Genomic DNA, 15,408 nt, shown 5'->3' with positions numbered 1-15,408 from the left:
GAGATGCGGATAATGGCATGCTGGGCAGCTCAATGTGCCAGTCAAAGTTTCTAGAAACTTTGACATACATTTTCTGTGCCAGGCTCCATACGATGATGTCACCTATGTGTGAGGACTACCATCCTGTTTGTCCTAGGTGAAACAAAGTTGCGTAATAAAAGTTAATACATAGTCTTTTATACAACAGCATTCACATTTGGCAGTAAGGATCATAAAATAAATGGTTTTGGTAGATAAATATGGAGAAAGGTTCCCCCATGATCCACAGTGGAACAGTCTACAGTGCTATCCCACTGTACATACTGACACCACACGCTAAAGACTAGCAGCATGCTACCAACCAAGCAGTTTGATTGATTGAACACCCCTGGTGCTTTATAATCCCTTTACAAAACTTGGAATGCTTAATAAAGAGAGAGAAGGCAGCACCTACTCTAAAGAGAGAAAGGTGTTAAGTGGCGTGCCACAGATGATTGGTGTTGGGACCTGTTCTGTTCATATATCTTTGGTGAGCAACATTCCGGAAGGGGTAGAAGATAAAATTTGTCTAAAATCTGCAAAAGAGTGGACACACCAAAAGAAGTAGAGAGAATGAAGGAGAAATTACTAATTACTTGATAATTTTCTTTCCTCTAAGGAAGGCAGGCCAATCCACACCAGTGGGTTATCACTCTTACTAGGAGATGGATACAGAGTAAAATTGACTGGCTGACGTCACTGACATATAGCCCTACCCCAACATCAGTCTGCCAGTATCTGTAGAGAAGCCAAACTATGGACAAACTGATTATATTTGAAAATGACTATTATCCATCAACCACTCATTCTCCTAACTAACCAGGAAACACTGAGCTTAACAAAAAAGTTAATATCTTAGAGCTGGTTCTTTCACTTATCAGTCCTTAAAACAAATCAAAATATATAGCATTCTGCATCTTTCGCATAAAAGATAGAACAAAAGCAAGTAGGCAGCCCAGGGTGGGTTGTGGATTGGCCTGCCTTCCTTAGAGAAAAAGGAAGTTATCAGATAAGTAGTAATTTCTCCTTCCTCTGCACTCAGGCAGACCAAACTACACCAGTGGGATGTACCAAAGTTGCTCCCGAAACACGTGGGATGATGCCTGTGCTCCCGTCAACACCACACATGTGAAAGCCACGAACTCTTGAGCCCTAATGTCCAAGTAGTAATGTCTGGAGAAGGTATGTAAGGATGACCATGTCATTGCCTGGAAAATCTCAACAGGAGACAATAACCAAATCTCTGCCCACAAGCCCACCTGAGCTCTAGTGGAAAGCGACCTGACCTGTCTAGGTAATGGTACATCCGCATCCACACAGGCAGCCATGATGACTTCCTTCATCCAATGGGCTATTGTCACCTGTGTCACCAGATCCTTTTGTTAACCTCCACCATGGAGCACAAACAGACGGTCTTCCTCAAGGACTGAATAACCTTCAAGTACTGCAGCAGATGCCTCTTGACATCCAAGGCATACAACAAACGATAATCCCGTTTATCTCTATCCCTGTCCAGAGTAGGCAGGGAAATACACTGAATCAAATGAAACTCAAAACCACTTTTGGTAAAAAGGAAGGTACAGTCCTAAGCTGTACTTTCCCCTGGAATCATTTGCAGAAATGGCTCAAGGCAAAAAAGAGCCTGTAGCCTGGAAATTTGCCTTGCCGAACAGATTGCAGAAAAAATGTTTTCAAGGTAAGCAGCTGCAAAGAGAGCTCGCAGCAGACAAAATGTAGGACCTGCCAAAAAAATGCAATACAAGATTAAGGTCACAAAGACGACGACGAAGATGCTGGACTCCCTTCAAGAACCTGGACATGGGAGCTGCCCCCTATAGCAAGCGAGAGCTGCTACCTGCACTTGCAGAGTGTTTAAGGCCAAGCTTTTAACCAAACCTTCCTGCAAAAATTCCAATATCAATGGAATTTCAACCTTAAGAGGGTTAGAATCTCGCATGCTACACCATCTCTCAAACACTCTCCAAATGCTAATATAAGCTAGAGATATAGAAAACTTCCCGGCCCAAAGCAAGTGGAAATCACTGCCGAGAAATAACCACGTTTTAGCAACCGAGCTCTTTCAAGACAAAACCGACCCAGATCGTCCTGCAATTTTGGCCCCTGATGCAAGAGATACTTCCTGAGTAAAAGTCTGAGACGACTGTCCACCAGTACCTGCTGAAGATCAGCATACCACGGCCTCCGGAGCCAAACCCGAACCAGCAGAAGTATGGTCTTGGTCTGTCGCTCAATCTTACGAATCACCCTGCTGATCATCAGCCAAGATGGAAAGGCGTATAATGTCCTGCTCCGCGGCCACACCGGGACAAGAGCATTGATTCCCAGCATTCTCGGATCTCTTCTGTGACTGAAGAAACATGGTAACTTTGCATTGCTGGAATTCACCATCAAATCAAGGCATGGCTGACTCTAACGTTTCACTATGAGTTGAAAGGCCTTGCTCGCCAGCTCCCATCTCCTGGGTCCAAGACCTCTCTGCTGAGGAAATCAGCTCATATATTGTCCTTCCTGGCAATGTGGAAGGTGGATATGTCCTAAAGATGTTGCTCCACTCCCCACACCATGAGCACATCTAACTCCACCCTGATGATTGATGTAGGCCACTGTCGTGGTATTGTCCAACATTATCCTTACTGCTCGACGAACCACAAGCATGCCAGTCGAACCAAACGCACCTCCAAACGATTGCTGGTCCACTGCCATTCCTCAGCATTCCACCAACCTTGTGCCACCAACTTTTGAAAGTGAGCCCCCCCCCAACCCAGAAGGCTTGCATTTGTTGTGAGCACCAACTAGTTCAGTGTCTCCAAGGGTACCCCCTTCCTGAGATGATCTGCTTGTAATCACCACTGCAGCTGAATGCTCACTTCCAATGGCAAGTAGAGTCTCACTGTGTACTGCAACTGTAGATTCCACCAGGAGAGCAATGTGTGCTGAAGGGGTCTCATGTGTCCTTGCCCAGGGAACTACTTCCAACGTGGCCACCATAGTTCAGAGCACCTGCAAATAAGACCACATGATCAGGCGAACAGTCCATCTCAAGGCCTGCACTTGAGCAACTAATTTCTAAATGCGACTCTCCGGAAGAAACACTCTGTTCCGGTCCATATCGAATCGCATGCTGAGGTACTCTAGGATTTGAGACGCTCTTGGCTAAGTTTACTACTGAGCCTAGTTCCTGAAGAAATAAATCACCTTGCAAGACGCCAAATGACTCTCTTCTGCACTCTTGGCCCAAATCAGCCAGTTGTCCAGAATTCCCTCCTTGCGCAGAGATGCCACTACCACCACCATGACCTTGGAGAAGACTATGGGCACAGTAGTGAGCCTCAAGGGCAGGGTCTGAAATTGATAATAATGTCCCAGAATGGCAAAATGTAGGAAACGTTGATGTGCCTGTTGAATGGGAATATGCAAATAGGCCTCCATCAGATCGAGAGGTGTGAGAAATTCCCCTTTCTGTACTGCCACAATTATGGAGTGCGGAGTTTCCATCCTGAAGTCAGTTACACTCAAATGCCGATCGACTCCCTTCAGATCCAGGATAGGTTGAAAGGACCCCCCTCTTCCTTTTTGGGAATGATAAAATAAATGGAATAGCACCCTGTATTTTCTTGCAATCTGGTAGTTCATTTATAGCCTTCAGATCTATCAACCCTCTTAATATAGTCTCCACTGCCACTCTCTTCAATAGAGAGTTGAAGGAAGAGACCCATAAATGCATCCGGAGGAATTTGGAGAAACTCTGGAGCATAACCATCCCTTTTCATCGTAATCTGGGCCCACCTTTAATAAAAGTGAGATAGACCACCTATTTTCTGATTCAGTAGATAAGCCCCCATATCTCTATTGTGAAGATTGAGATGCTCCGATTCCGGAGCACGCATCCTTATTATGCTTCTTAGGCTGAAAGGACTGAGATCTTCTGAAGGGACGAGACTTGAGTCCCTGGAACAGCCTCTCGCCCCAAAAGAATGTGATGCCGCTTTCCTGTCCTCTGGCAATTGAGGAATCTTGGATTTGCCCCATCTATTCACCATCTTCTCCAATCCACTTCCAAATAAGAGAACCCTTAAAAGGTAACCTTGTGAGATTGTACTTGGAAATATTGTCTGCCGACTAATTTCACAGTCACAACTGGCACCTAGATGCTATCATAGAAGTCACCCCTCCAGTGGCCATCCATACCAAGTCACAGCCACATCAGCTAAAAATATGGCTGCCGGTTTCATCACTGACCCGCTATTGAACCCTGCTCCTTGGGTCTCCTGAGAAAGACGCAAACCAGCCTGACCCACCAGGCAGCAACAAGAAGCAATTTACAAATTCATTGCCGTGGCCTCAATCCTCTTATGAGTATCCTTTAAAGCTGCTCCTCCTTCAACCAGTAGGGTGATTCACTATCTGCTCACAATAAGGCATCAACCTTGGGGAATCACAACTGTTTCCTTGCTTTCAGATCCAAGGGGTGCAAACTTGCCAAATCATACCCCTTTTAAAACTTGTTTTCAGGGCATTCCACTCAAGATCAATTAACTCTTGAATTGGCTCCAGAAGGGGAAAGAAACAGGATGCTTTACATAAAGTGACCAATATGGGATATTTCTTTTCTGAGCCCGTAGCATCACTCCTGTCCACTCCTAGCATCTTCAGCATTTGAGTCAACAGACTTGACAACTCTTCTCTGTGAAACAAATGGAGTAGAGTTCGATATGGCTCCAGGTCAGGTGGACTTCTTCCAGAGGTGAAAAAGCCAATTCCCATCGGAATCATCCGACCACGTCGTTCATCATCCACATCTTCCTGAACATCTCGGGGCAGGCCTCTCGCAAGGCTTGCCCGAAGTGGATGGCAAGGAGGAGCCCCAAGAACGCTACCCCCCTTCTTAGTTTGCTTCATCTCTGCTAGACACCCCTTCAGAAAAGCCTGCAAACCCTGGAAAAATTCCATCCAGGAGGAGGAAGATGGATCCATACCGGGGCCCAAAGGCCCAAACATAGGCACTTTCCAACCCCTCTCCCAGGGATGTCTCTGCCATCGGTAAACAAGGGAGATTGGATACTGACTGCTGTGTCGCCTCCTGTGTATCTCCCGTCGGATCTACCATAGGCAGAGGGGAGATCCTGTCTGCAAAATATGTAAGTAGACAAATCTCCTTGAGTGTCTAAACAGCGCTGACACAAGCACAAGAGAGAGTGATGACTGAATTGCCCTTGTATGACAAGGGCAATTCAGTCTTTTTGGTCCCTGGCACCATTATTCTTTCTTAACGCAGCTTTACGTGGCCTGCTGCGCGCACATCAACCACGCCTGGGTATACCCGGGCAAATACATGCACAAATCTAGCTGTGGCCTTACACACTCAAGTACCTGCTCACATGCATGCCCACGTCAGGACACCGGTGCGTGGCGATAACGTGCGCACACACCTGAACATGAGGAAAAAAAACGTTGCTGTGGGCTACTATATGGCTGACTGAACTGAGCCTGAGACAAAGGGCCTAGCAAAAGCTGCTCAATCTGCCAACTGATGCTGCCCCCACTCTTCACTATTCCCCAGAGAAATAAGAGGGAAAAGGGAAATGCTGAGGGTAAACATAGACCTGGTAAGGAGAAAAAGGGAGCCTAAACTTCCCTCCTAACTTTTTTACCTGAGGTCAGCGCTTCCTGGCTGAGAGCCCAATCGGGTCTTCAGTTTCAGGGGGAGAGGGCCCAAGCCTTCATCTCCAAGCACTTTCCTTGTTTTTGGTTTTTTTTTTTAAGCTATGACCAATTAGGCATTCCAGACTCAAAGCGCTCAACTGAGGGAGGAACCTTACAGGTGTCTCCTCAGGAGTTTAAGTCTGCATTCAATTCTTCTCCTAATCTTCTATCATCTTCTCTGTTTTTGTTTTTTTTTAAAGCAAGCTCCACAAGGGAGCTGCATGTCCATCTGCTGGAGATGGAGAATATTGGCAGACCAGATGTTGGGACAGGGCTATATGTCAGTGACGTCAGTTTTGTTCCGACTCCATCTGCTAATAGGATTGACCTGCCTGAGTGCAGAAGAAACATGATTTAAGAAAGCTTGGTCGAAGATATGGCAGTTTGAATTCAATGCCAAGAGTGCAATGTCATGCATTTAGGATATGGTAATCCAAAAGAGCTGTATGTGATGGGGTGTGAAAAACTGTTGTTCACAGACCAAGAGAGAGAACTTTGGAGTGATAGTGTCTGGTGATCTGAAAATGGTGAAGCAATGTGACAAGGTGATACCTAAAGCCAGAAGAATGCTGGACTGCATAGAGAAGAATAATGAGTAAGAAAAAGGAAGTGATAATCCCCTTGCATAGGTCCTTGGTAAGGCCTCATCTGGAGTACTGTGATCAGGTCTGAAGACTGTATCTCAGAAAGGATAGAGACAGGATGGAGGTGGTCCAGAGAAGGGCGACCAAAATGTTGTGGGGTCTCCATTGAATGATTTATGAGGAGAGGCTGAAGGACCTCAATATGTATACCCTGGAAGAGAGGAGGTGCAGGGGAGATATGATACAGACCTTTAAATATCTGAAAGGTTTTAATGATGCACGAACTTCAAACCTTTTCCGTTGGAAAGTAAACAGTAGAACCTAGGGGTCAGGAAATGAAATTTCAGGGGGGACAACTCTAAACCAATGTCAGGAAATATTTCTTCATGGAGAGGAGGTTGGTGGATGCCTGGAATGTCTTTCTGGAGGAGGTGATGAAGACAAAAACAGTCAAAGAATTCAAAGGGGCATGGGATAAACACTGTGGGTCTCTAAAGGTTAGAGGAAGGAAATGAATAAAAGATGCAACAGTTACTACCCTTAGCAGAAGAATGAGGATTACTACCCTCAACCAATAAGCCTTGATATTTTTTATGCAAATGCAATATTACTCTACGCTTTGACAGCAGGGGGAGGGAGGGGTAAGGAGACTTGGATTCAGATGGCAACCAACACAGGCCCCAACCTTTATGATCTGGGGTACTGATAAGCAGACATAAAGGAAAAAGCATAGGACTGCTTCTACGGCCAAATCTGAAAGCAAAGCAAGTCAAGTAGCATTGCCTGAATTTTCAAGAAGGCTGCTCACCCTTGTAAAAATGCTGCTAGCAGTAATTTTTGATGGGTTTGACAGTTGCTTGTTTTTTTTTTTATTGTAAATATTACTATCCTTATCATAAGACTTAGGGATAGCTCCATGTACTACCCTTAAGAGAAACTTGGGGTAACCCGCAAGCCATGGCAGTTATTACCATAATAAGCTTGCTGGGCAGACTGGATGGACCATTTGGTAGTTTTCTACTCTCATTACTATATTAATATGGTCACCTCACCTGCTCCAGAAGTCGTGTTTGCTCACTCAACCGTGCTTCCATCTTGGTTATGACCTCATGCAGCCTTCCCCGCTCGTCTTCCATGTCTCTCTGCTGCTGCTTTAGTCTTTCCTGAAGGACTGACAGCAAACTCTACTGTCAACTGCTGATTAATGGCAGGTTAAATCTCACATTTCCTAGCTAAAAAAGAAATCTCAGGGTGTATCAGTCTCTTGTTCTTCTTACATTCTCTTCTCATAGGGTAGCAGCAGAGCACAAAATTATCTGATAGCATGAGTGCCTCACCTTCTTCATTTCAGTCTTGGTAGGTTGTGAATCTTTTACAGAACCAACAAAAGAAATATTTTAGTACATGAGCTTTCAAGATCTTGCAGATCCTTTCATCAGATGTGAAGACACATCTGAAAAAGGGACTTGTGTACTCCTGAAAGTTCATATATTTATTTTCAGATTTGCAACTGCTTTTGCCACAGAGGCTATAAAGTTGTGTACAGATTTAACATAAACAAAAAGGCAGACTACACAAAACTAACAACTAATAAAATATGCTATAAAATCTTTGGTTGGTCCTTTAAAAGGTTTTACAACCTACTAAGATTTCAGTTTCCTCCAAGATCAATAGAGCTATAGAACTGCACTTTCACTTCAACTTCTGGCTCCCATCTCTGTCCCACAGTTTCTATTCTCTCTCTATGGACATCCACACTACACTTCCATCATAAATATCCGAAAATACACACAAATAAATTACAAGGATAGTTGCAGAAGAGAGGCAATCACAGAGAGCATAATAAGGCTGCTGAAATACACCAGATGATGGCATCGTGGAAATGATGCCAAGTCTTGGTAGGTACCGCGAAGCTGATCTTCCCGCTGGCGCGCTCCTACTTCCAATTCATAAGAGGTAGTGTGATGGGTTGTCTCCACCTTGTACGAGAGGTCACTCAGTTTGTTAGAGAAGATTTCCATCTGCTCAATCACCCCATTCAGAGACCTAAGAAAGAGGCAATGAGCATATCAGACAAGCCCAAGTCTCCATGGACTGAGCAGACAGGAGTATGGAGAGGTAAACCGCTGGCACCTGGTGTGAGAGGTAGCACTTGTCACAGCATCAATTTCCTGATCCTTCAGGCGTTTCACCCGCTGCAACTGCTCCTCGTGGTCTTTGAGCATGTCCTGAATGGATGACCTGCAGGAGCAGATAAAGATAAATAATGAATAACAAATATTACAATTTGCAAAACATCTTTATATAGCAGCTGAAGCTGAACCAGAATATGGTGCAGGTCATCTTTCTCAGTTTATAATACACGAGAATAATCTCCTTACTGCTGCAGTTCCCGGATTCGGTCCACTTCCTTCACCTTCTCCTGTTCAAATTCAGTGAGCCTGCGCTGGTACTGTGCCAAGAGCTCGGAGCGCTCCTGCTCAGCATTCTGGCAGCGAGACATGTACTGCTGCACCAGGTCCTGGTTCTCTTGCTGTAGGCGCTCCTCACGCTGCTTGTAAGACTCCTCAATCACCTTCAGGCGGCTCCTTTTCAGAAGAGACAGAATGGGTAACTTTTCCAACAGGTACATGGATACATCACCACTCTGAGATGTTGCCTTTCACCCTCATGAATGCATGGTGGCATTTCTTCCCTTAGGACAAAGCCAATCAATAGCTGTATATATTTATGACCACAAACTGGAAAAAGAGGAATCAGAGACGAAAATCCCACATTACTCCATCCCTATTCAGTGAAAGAGCAAGTCCCAATGGCACTTCAGAGCAAGTGTTAAACTAGAATTATAAAGAAGCAGGGAACACAGTTTCAGAGAAGTCAAATTAAAGGCTATGGACCTGTAGGCTGCAGAGGTCTTCAGAAGAAATTTAAGGAATGAGAGGACAAATGATTTGCTTATATGTTATATGGTTTGGTAACACCCCAAAAGTGGCAACATACAAACTTTATTATTCACTCTGCAGGGCTTAATTTGTACACAAAAAGGAAGTGAATCTTTGGGGGGGGGGGGGGGGAAGGAAGGTGGAGTAGGGCTAGAGCCAAGTTTGACTGGGAAGGACCAGAGCTGGATGTGGAAACTGTCTCCAAAATACATGCACTATCACACACACACACACACACATATCTATCTATCTATATATATATATATATACACATACATACACATACATACATATACACCTAAATGCATGCTTGATGAGGGGGCTCAGCACTGATGGGAACTGGCGTTGGAGGATCACTGTGGTAAGGAGGAGAAGGGGCATACAAAGAATTGGCCCCTCTCTCCCCGTAGAGGGGCTTGGCTAGGGTGCGCTGCTGCCTGGAACGGCCTTGAGAGCTCACCCTCTGTGGGTGGGAACGAGACACCGGTGGGTAATATTTCTGCTGAAGATAGAAGGAGTGCCTGTGCTCTTGTCACACCGACCTCCTGGCTGACGGTGGGTCAGAAGTACTGGTGGAAAGGTGCTGAAGGGTTTCATGGTGGTCTTGCAAGTGAGCTACCGCATCCCTCACCTTATCGCCAAAGAAAGTTTTGCCAGTACACAGCATGTCGGTGAGTCTTTCCTGCACCTCTGGCTGGAGGTCCGAGGCCTGGAGCCAAGCCATTCTGCGGGCACCAATCCCGGGAGCCGCAAATCTTGCCACTGTCTCAAACTCATCATAGGTGGCACGAACCTCATGCTTCCCACATTCAAGGCCCTGATGCGCGACCGCCAACAAAGCTTCCTGCTAATTCTGGGGCAGTCGGTCGGCCACCTCCTGAACCTGCCTTCAGAGGTTACAGGAGTACTGAGTCATATAAAGCTGGTCGGAGGTGATTCAGGCACCCTGAAAGACCTTCCTACCCAGCGCATCCAACACCCTATGTTCCCTCCCTGGGGGAGCTGCGGTATGGGTCTGGGAGCACTTGGATTATTTAAGCATGGACTCAACCGCCACCGACTGGTGGGAGAGTTGATGTTTCTCAAAGCCAGTGGCATGCTGGACCAGGTACACCCCCCATCTGCCTTCCTATTGACTGGCGGCACAGTGATGGGGTGTTCCCAAATTCTCAGAAGCAGCTCCTTGAAGATCTCATGGACTGGAACAGCCACAACCTCTTTGGAGCATCTACAAACTGGAGGACCTCCAGCATCTTGTGCCTAGCTTTCTCCTCCGTCAGTAGCTGGAACGTAATGGCTTCCGCCATGGCCCACACAAGCCCTGCAAAGGTTAAATCCTTGGGAGGGGACTTCTGTCATTCCTCTAGGGGAGACAGGTCCAAGGGAATTCTCTGAGGATGAATCTGAGGTATCATCTCCCCAGGGGTCATAAGGGGCATCATCCTCGCTGATATCGGCCAGGTACGAAGGCCTGGGTATGCCCCACGGACTAAGTGCTGCAGGAACTGATGGTCCTGAAGGGGGCTGATGGACCTGCGGGCAGACCCAGAAGAGCTGGCCGAGGAACAGAAGGGTGCAGCGGCACCAAAGGCCTTGAAGAGCGTTCCTCATCCGAGGAGCCATGAACGAGGACTGCATCAGGCTGAGGAAGCAACGGTGCCCCTCGGGGCAAACTGACTTGAAATGTCAAATGCTCTCACCATAACTGGCCTTCTTAGCATGGCCTGAGCACAGATCAACTGAGGCTTTCCTCATCCTCCTGCCACTGACACACTGGAGGCCTGTGAATGGTCCAATGGGATCTCCCCAGCTAGCATGCACGCTCGCACTACAAAGAAGCCTCACGGCAGATGCTGACCTCCTGCTGCCGCAAGCACCACAGCGGCAGCTGCACTCTTTCTCCATTGGGGTTCCCAGCAAGGCCCTGATGCAGCAGAAAACAAGACTGCCAGCCAGAAAGCCGCCTCCCCCTCTGAATAAACTTACACAGACAAGACAAGAGAAGAACAGCTACCTCTCGAAATGAGGAACTCACAGAGATTTGCACCAGAGAGCAAAGTCTCCTTTTTCCTTAACTTTTTTCTGAATAAAACACTGAAGGCCATTAGCAGAAATAAGGAAGGAGGTGAAAGGGGTGAAACAATTTTTTTAAATCCAAGGAGAAATCCCCATCCCAGATTCTACTAAGTACCTTCTGGAACTAGGGGCCTATTAGCGGGCTTGCTCACCTAGAAAAACCAAGGACCTGGCCCTAAGCATCGTCAGTGCCTGCTAAGAAATCTTATTGTACCACCAGTGAGTCCTACCAACTGCTGGAGGCAGAGAATACTGGAGTTTCTCTGACCTGCACCATCTCTGTGTGCTCTGCTTCCATCTGCAGGCAGAAGGACATAACCCACCTGTTTGGGCTGGACTGGTGTAGCAGGATGAAATGCAAGGTATAAAATTAAGGTCCACAAAGTATACGAGTACAGCAGTGCTGATACCTATGAGCATCCTCCACCAGCTTCAAGTCTTCCTGATGGCGTTGCTGCAGGCTCTCCAATAGCATCTTTTGCTGCCCTCTCTCTAGCTCCAACTTCCGAACCTAGTATAGAAAACTAGACATAGGTCACAAATGAAAGGAAAATTGGTTATCTGCTAATTTTCCTTCCTGGAATACCACAGATCAGTCCAAATGCATGGGTTTTACCTCATAACCAGCAGATGGAGACAGAGAAGAAAAGCTTAGTAAACACTGCTACTTAAATTACTGTGCCACCTGCAGTTCCTCAGTATGACCTGTACCCAAGCCAAGATGAGATTAACCGTAAACACTAACTTTTTGATGTAAATTTGTTTATTAAACAGTTATCCTCTATAAAACAGAGCATGAGGACATGATACAGTCAATTTAGAGCCATCAAAACATTTTGAACACATTTCAATGTCATATAACCTCATAGAAAGGGAACCCTGAACACAAATCGAAACATATATTGTAATGTCAATGCATGAAACTATCGGCTTGTAGGAAACTGTTGTTATTGTTATCATTTCTACCCCCTCAATTTAACAGATAAATCCTTATCGTGCCCCTTTTATTGCTCTTTATTCCCCCCTTCCTCCACTATCCCCCCCTTCCCCACCCCCTCTGGCACTGGTATCAACATCTCTAGAAGCGCATGTGTTATAACCTTTGAAGTAAAACAATTATGCGGTATATGGTGAATATAACATGTGAAGAACTTACAATCGGTCACAGATACAAGCTCAGTTCAATAAAGTATCGTGCATATTCAAGAATGAAACATCAATTTGTGGAGTATCAGACGCATATAGGCTGACCTGAACGTATAGGATTATCTCGCATGTATGTGGTCATTGAGTGGGTATAAAACTTAAAACCACAACCTTTGAAGCTCTCCCGTATCAACAGTCAATGGGTGCTTCCATCATTTTAAGCGGAGGTAAGTATTATGGTTAGGAAAGTATAATTTCCAGTTATTAAGAATTACCCATTATATCAGTCCAGAGGAGTATCATATGGCTTGCCCCTAGGCAAAATGACCGGTCATCAAATGTAAGAACTTAGGGGTAGATTTTCAAACCGCGCGATTTGGCGTACTTTTGCTGGCACATCAGGCGCAAGCAAAAGTACGCGGGATTTTAGTAGATATGCGCGTAGCCGCGCGTAGCCGCTAAAATCCTGGATCGGCGCACGCAAGGCTATCGATTCCGTATAGCCGGCGCGCGGCGAGCCGCACAGCCTACCCCCGTTCCCTCCAAGGCCGCTCCGAAATCGGAGCGGCCTCGGAGGGAACTTTCTTTTGCCCTCCCCTCACCTTCCCCTCCCTTCCCCTACCTAACCCACCCGCCCGGCCCTGTCTAAACCCCCCCCCCCTTACCTTTGTCGGGGGACTTACGCCTCCCGGAGGGAGACGTAAATCCCCGCGCGCCAGCGGGCCACTAGCGCGCCGGGACGCAACCTGGGGGCGGGTCCGGAGGGCGTGGCTACGCCCCCGGACCGCCCCGGGCCGTAACCACGCCCCCGGGCCCGCCCCCGAACGCTCCCGACACGCCCCGAAAACGCCGCGCGGATCGGGCCCCGCCCCCGACACGCCCCCCTCAGAAAACCCCGGGACTTACGCGAGTCCCGGGGCTCTGCGCGCGCCGGTAGGCCTATGTAAAATAGGTGCACCGGCGCGCAGGGCCCTGCTCGCCTAAATCCACCCGGATTTAGGCGGATTTAGGCGAGCAGGACTCTTAAAATCCGCCCCTTAAGTCTTGGAAGTAGAGGTAGGGAAGAACTTCTTTGGGAAGCGAGTTGATGTAATCGAGCCATATTAGTTTCGTTTGTTCATATTGTTTCTGTGGTCTCTGCTTTGCTGTCAGATATTCCAGGTGGAGCAGCTTTTGAAATTTTTGTGTCCAAAGCCGTGTAATACATTGGGGAAACCATGGTCCACTGAGCTAAAATGGCATCCTTGGCTATTAGCAGAATTTTGTCCATTAGTCGGATTTGGTTAGGATCCAAAGAGTAAACTGTTTCTAATCCTAGACCCAAAAGCAACATATTTGGATCAAGCGGAAGTAGCACACCCCAGAGGCTACACACCAAAGACTGTAAAAAGGTCCATAAGTCCTGAACTGCTGGGCATGTCCAAAAGCCATGGTAGAAATCCGGATTTGGATGGGAGCATCGCGAACATCGTTTGTCAGAGAGTACTCCCATGTAATAGGCCACTTTCTGAGAATAAAAAGCTTGATATAGAAATCTGTATTGTTTGTCTCTGAGCGCCACATTCTCAACTATTTTCGGGATGTTGAGAAAACAAGAGCCAAATTCCTTCTGTGTAATTACTGTCGGTAGGTACTTGTTCCATTTCAACCTGATGTGATGATATAATAGAGGGTACAACCGCTCCCAATCTGATAGCCAAAATCTTAGCATAGAATTTTAGATCACAGTTTAAAAGTGATATAGGTCTGTAAGAAGAAGCCTATAATGGGTCTTTCCCTGGCTTAGGTAAAACAGAAATATTGGCACTGTTAAATTTGGATGGGAACCCCCCTGTAACCCAGGCATGGTTATAGAAAGATACCATTGATTCCAGTATTTGTGGGCATAGAATTTTGTAGTATTCAGCTGGAAGACCATCGGGTCCGGGGGATTTATTTCCCTTACTAGTTTTGATCACACTCCGCAATTCCCTGTCTGTAAAGGGCCTTATTAAGTCTTTTTGTGCAGGCGAGAACTGGGGGAGGGGCATATCCTGGAAGAAAGAGTCCTCTTCCAGCCGGCCACCTTGCCTATCCTCATGGTAAAGTCCCTCATAGAATTGGCGTAGTGTCTCACAGATATCGGCATTGTTTGTCACACGGGTGCCTGTTGAAGTTTTTAGACCACTAATATGCGTTTTCCTCCTTTTAATGGCAACTAACCTTGCCAGCATTTTCCCAGACTTATTGCCATAACGAAAAAAATAATGGTCAGAAGCTTGTATAGAGTTCTGCACTCGTAAATGTAGGTGAGCATTCAGTGCATTTAGGTAAGCTCTATATGTCTCCTTATGCGAAAGCGTAGGTAAAGTAGCTAACTGCGCCTTAGCTTGTCGTAATTGTGCTTCTAATGTTAATATAGTTTTATTTAACTGCTTTCTTTGTTTGATCGTATATGCCAATATTTCCCCTCTGAGTACTGCCTTGCTCGTTTTCCAGAGTAATGGTGGGTCATCACTATGTTGGTCGTTATGTTTAATATAATCTTCCCATTTATCCCTGAGATATTGGTGAAATTTAGTATCATCCTTCAGATGCCCTGGGAATCTCCAAGGTCTATGAGTAGTGCGACTATTGGTGAACCAAACATCGACCCATATGGGTGCATGGTCTGCTATTACAATAGAGCCAATGTCTGCTTTGGCCACCCTAGCAAATACATGCTCCGGTAGGAGGATATAATCTATACTGGACATCGTACTATGTGCTCTGGAGACATGGGAGTATTCTCGAATGCCTGGATATAATACTCGCCAGGGGTCAAGCAATCCAAGTCGTTTGCACAATAACGCTACTCCAGAGTCATGTGTCGCCCTATAACTTCTAGGAAGAATCGATTTGTCTAGGTGGGCATCTAATACTGAATTCATGTCCCCAGC

The 15,408-nt window shown here is 46.3% G+C and overlaps 1 protein-coding gene across 1 annotated transcript in view; it reads right to left on the bottom strand.

The window, feature by feature from the left end:
* The window catches only part of FBF1 (Fas binding factor 1), a 183,281-nt gene that overhangs the window by 21,967 nt on the left and 145,906 nt on the right, over nt 1-15,408 (bottom strand). The window contains exons 18-22 of the mRNA XM_029600467.1: nt 11,755-11,855; nt 8,708-8,914; nt 8,460-8,567; nt 8,233-8,372; nt 7,379-7,497 (exon numbers count right to left, since the gene is read on the bottom strand). Coding sequence (XP_029456327.1) covers nt 7,379-7,497; nt 8,233-8,372; nt 8,460-8,567; nt 8,708-8,914; nt 11,755-11,855 — 675 coding nt within the window. The remainder of the gene's footprint in view (nt 1-7,378; nt 7,498-8,232; nt 8,373-8,459; nt 8,568-8,707; nt 8,915-11,754; nt 11,856-15,408) is intronic.

Source organism: Rhinatrema bivittatum, chromosome 4 (assembly GCF_901001135.1).
Source record: "Rhinatrema bivittatum chromosome 4, aRhiBiv1.1, whole genome shotgun sequence".
NCBI lineage: Eukaryota > Metazoa > Chordata > Amphibia > Gymnophiona > Rhinatrematidae > Rhinatrema > Rhinatrema bivittatum.
Note: the sequence above shows the minus strand (reverse complement) of the source record. Positions and strands in the feature narration are given on the sequence as shown.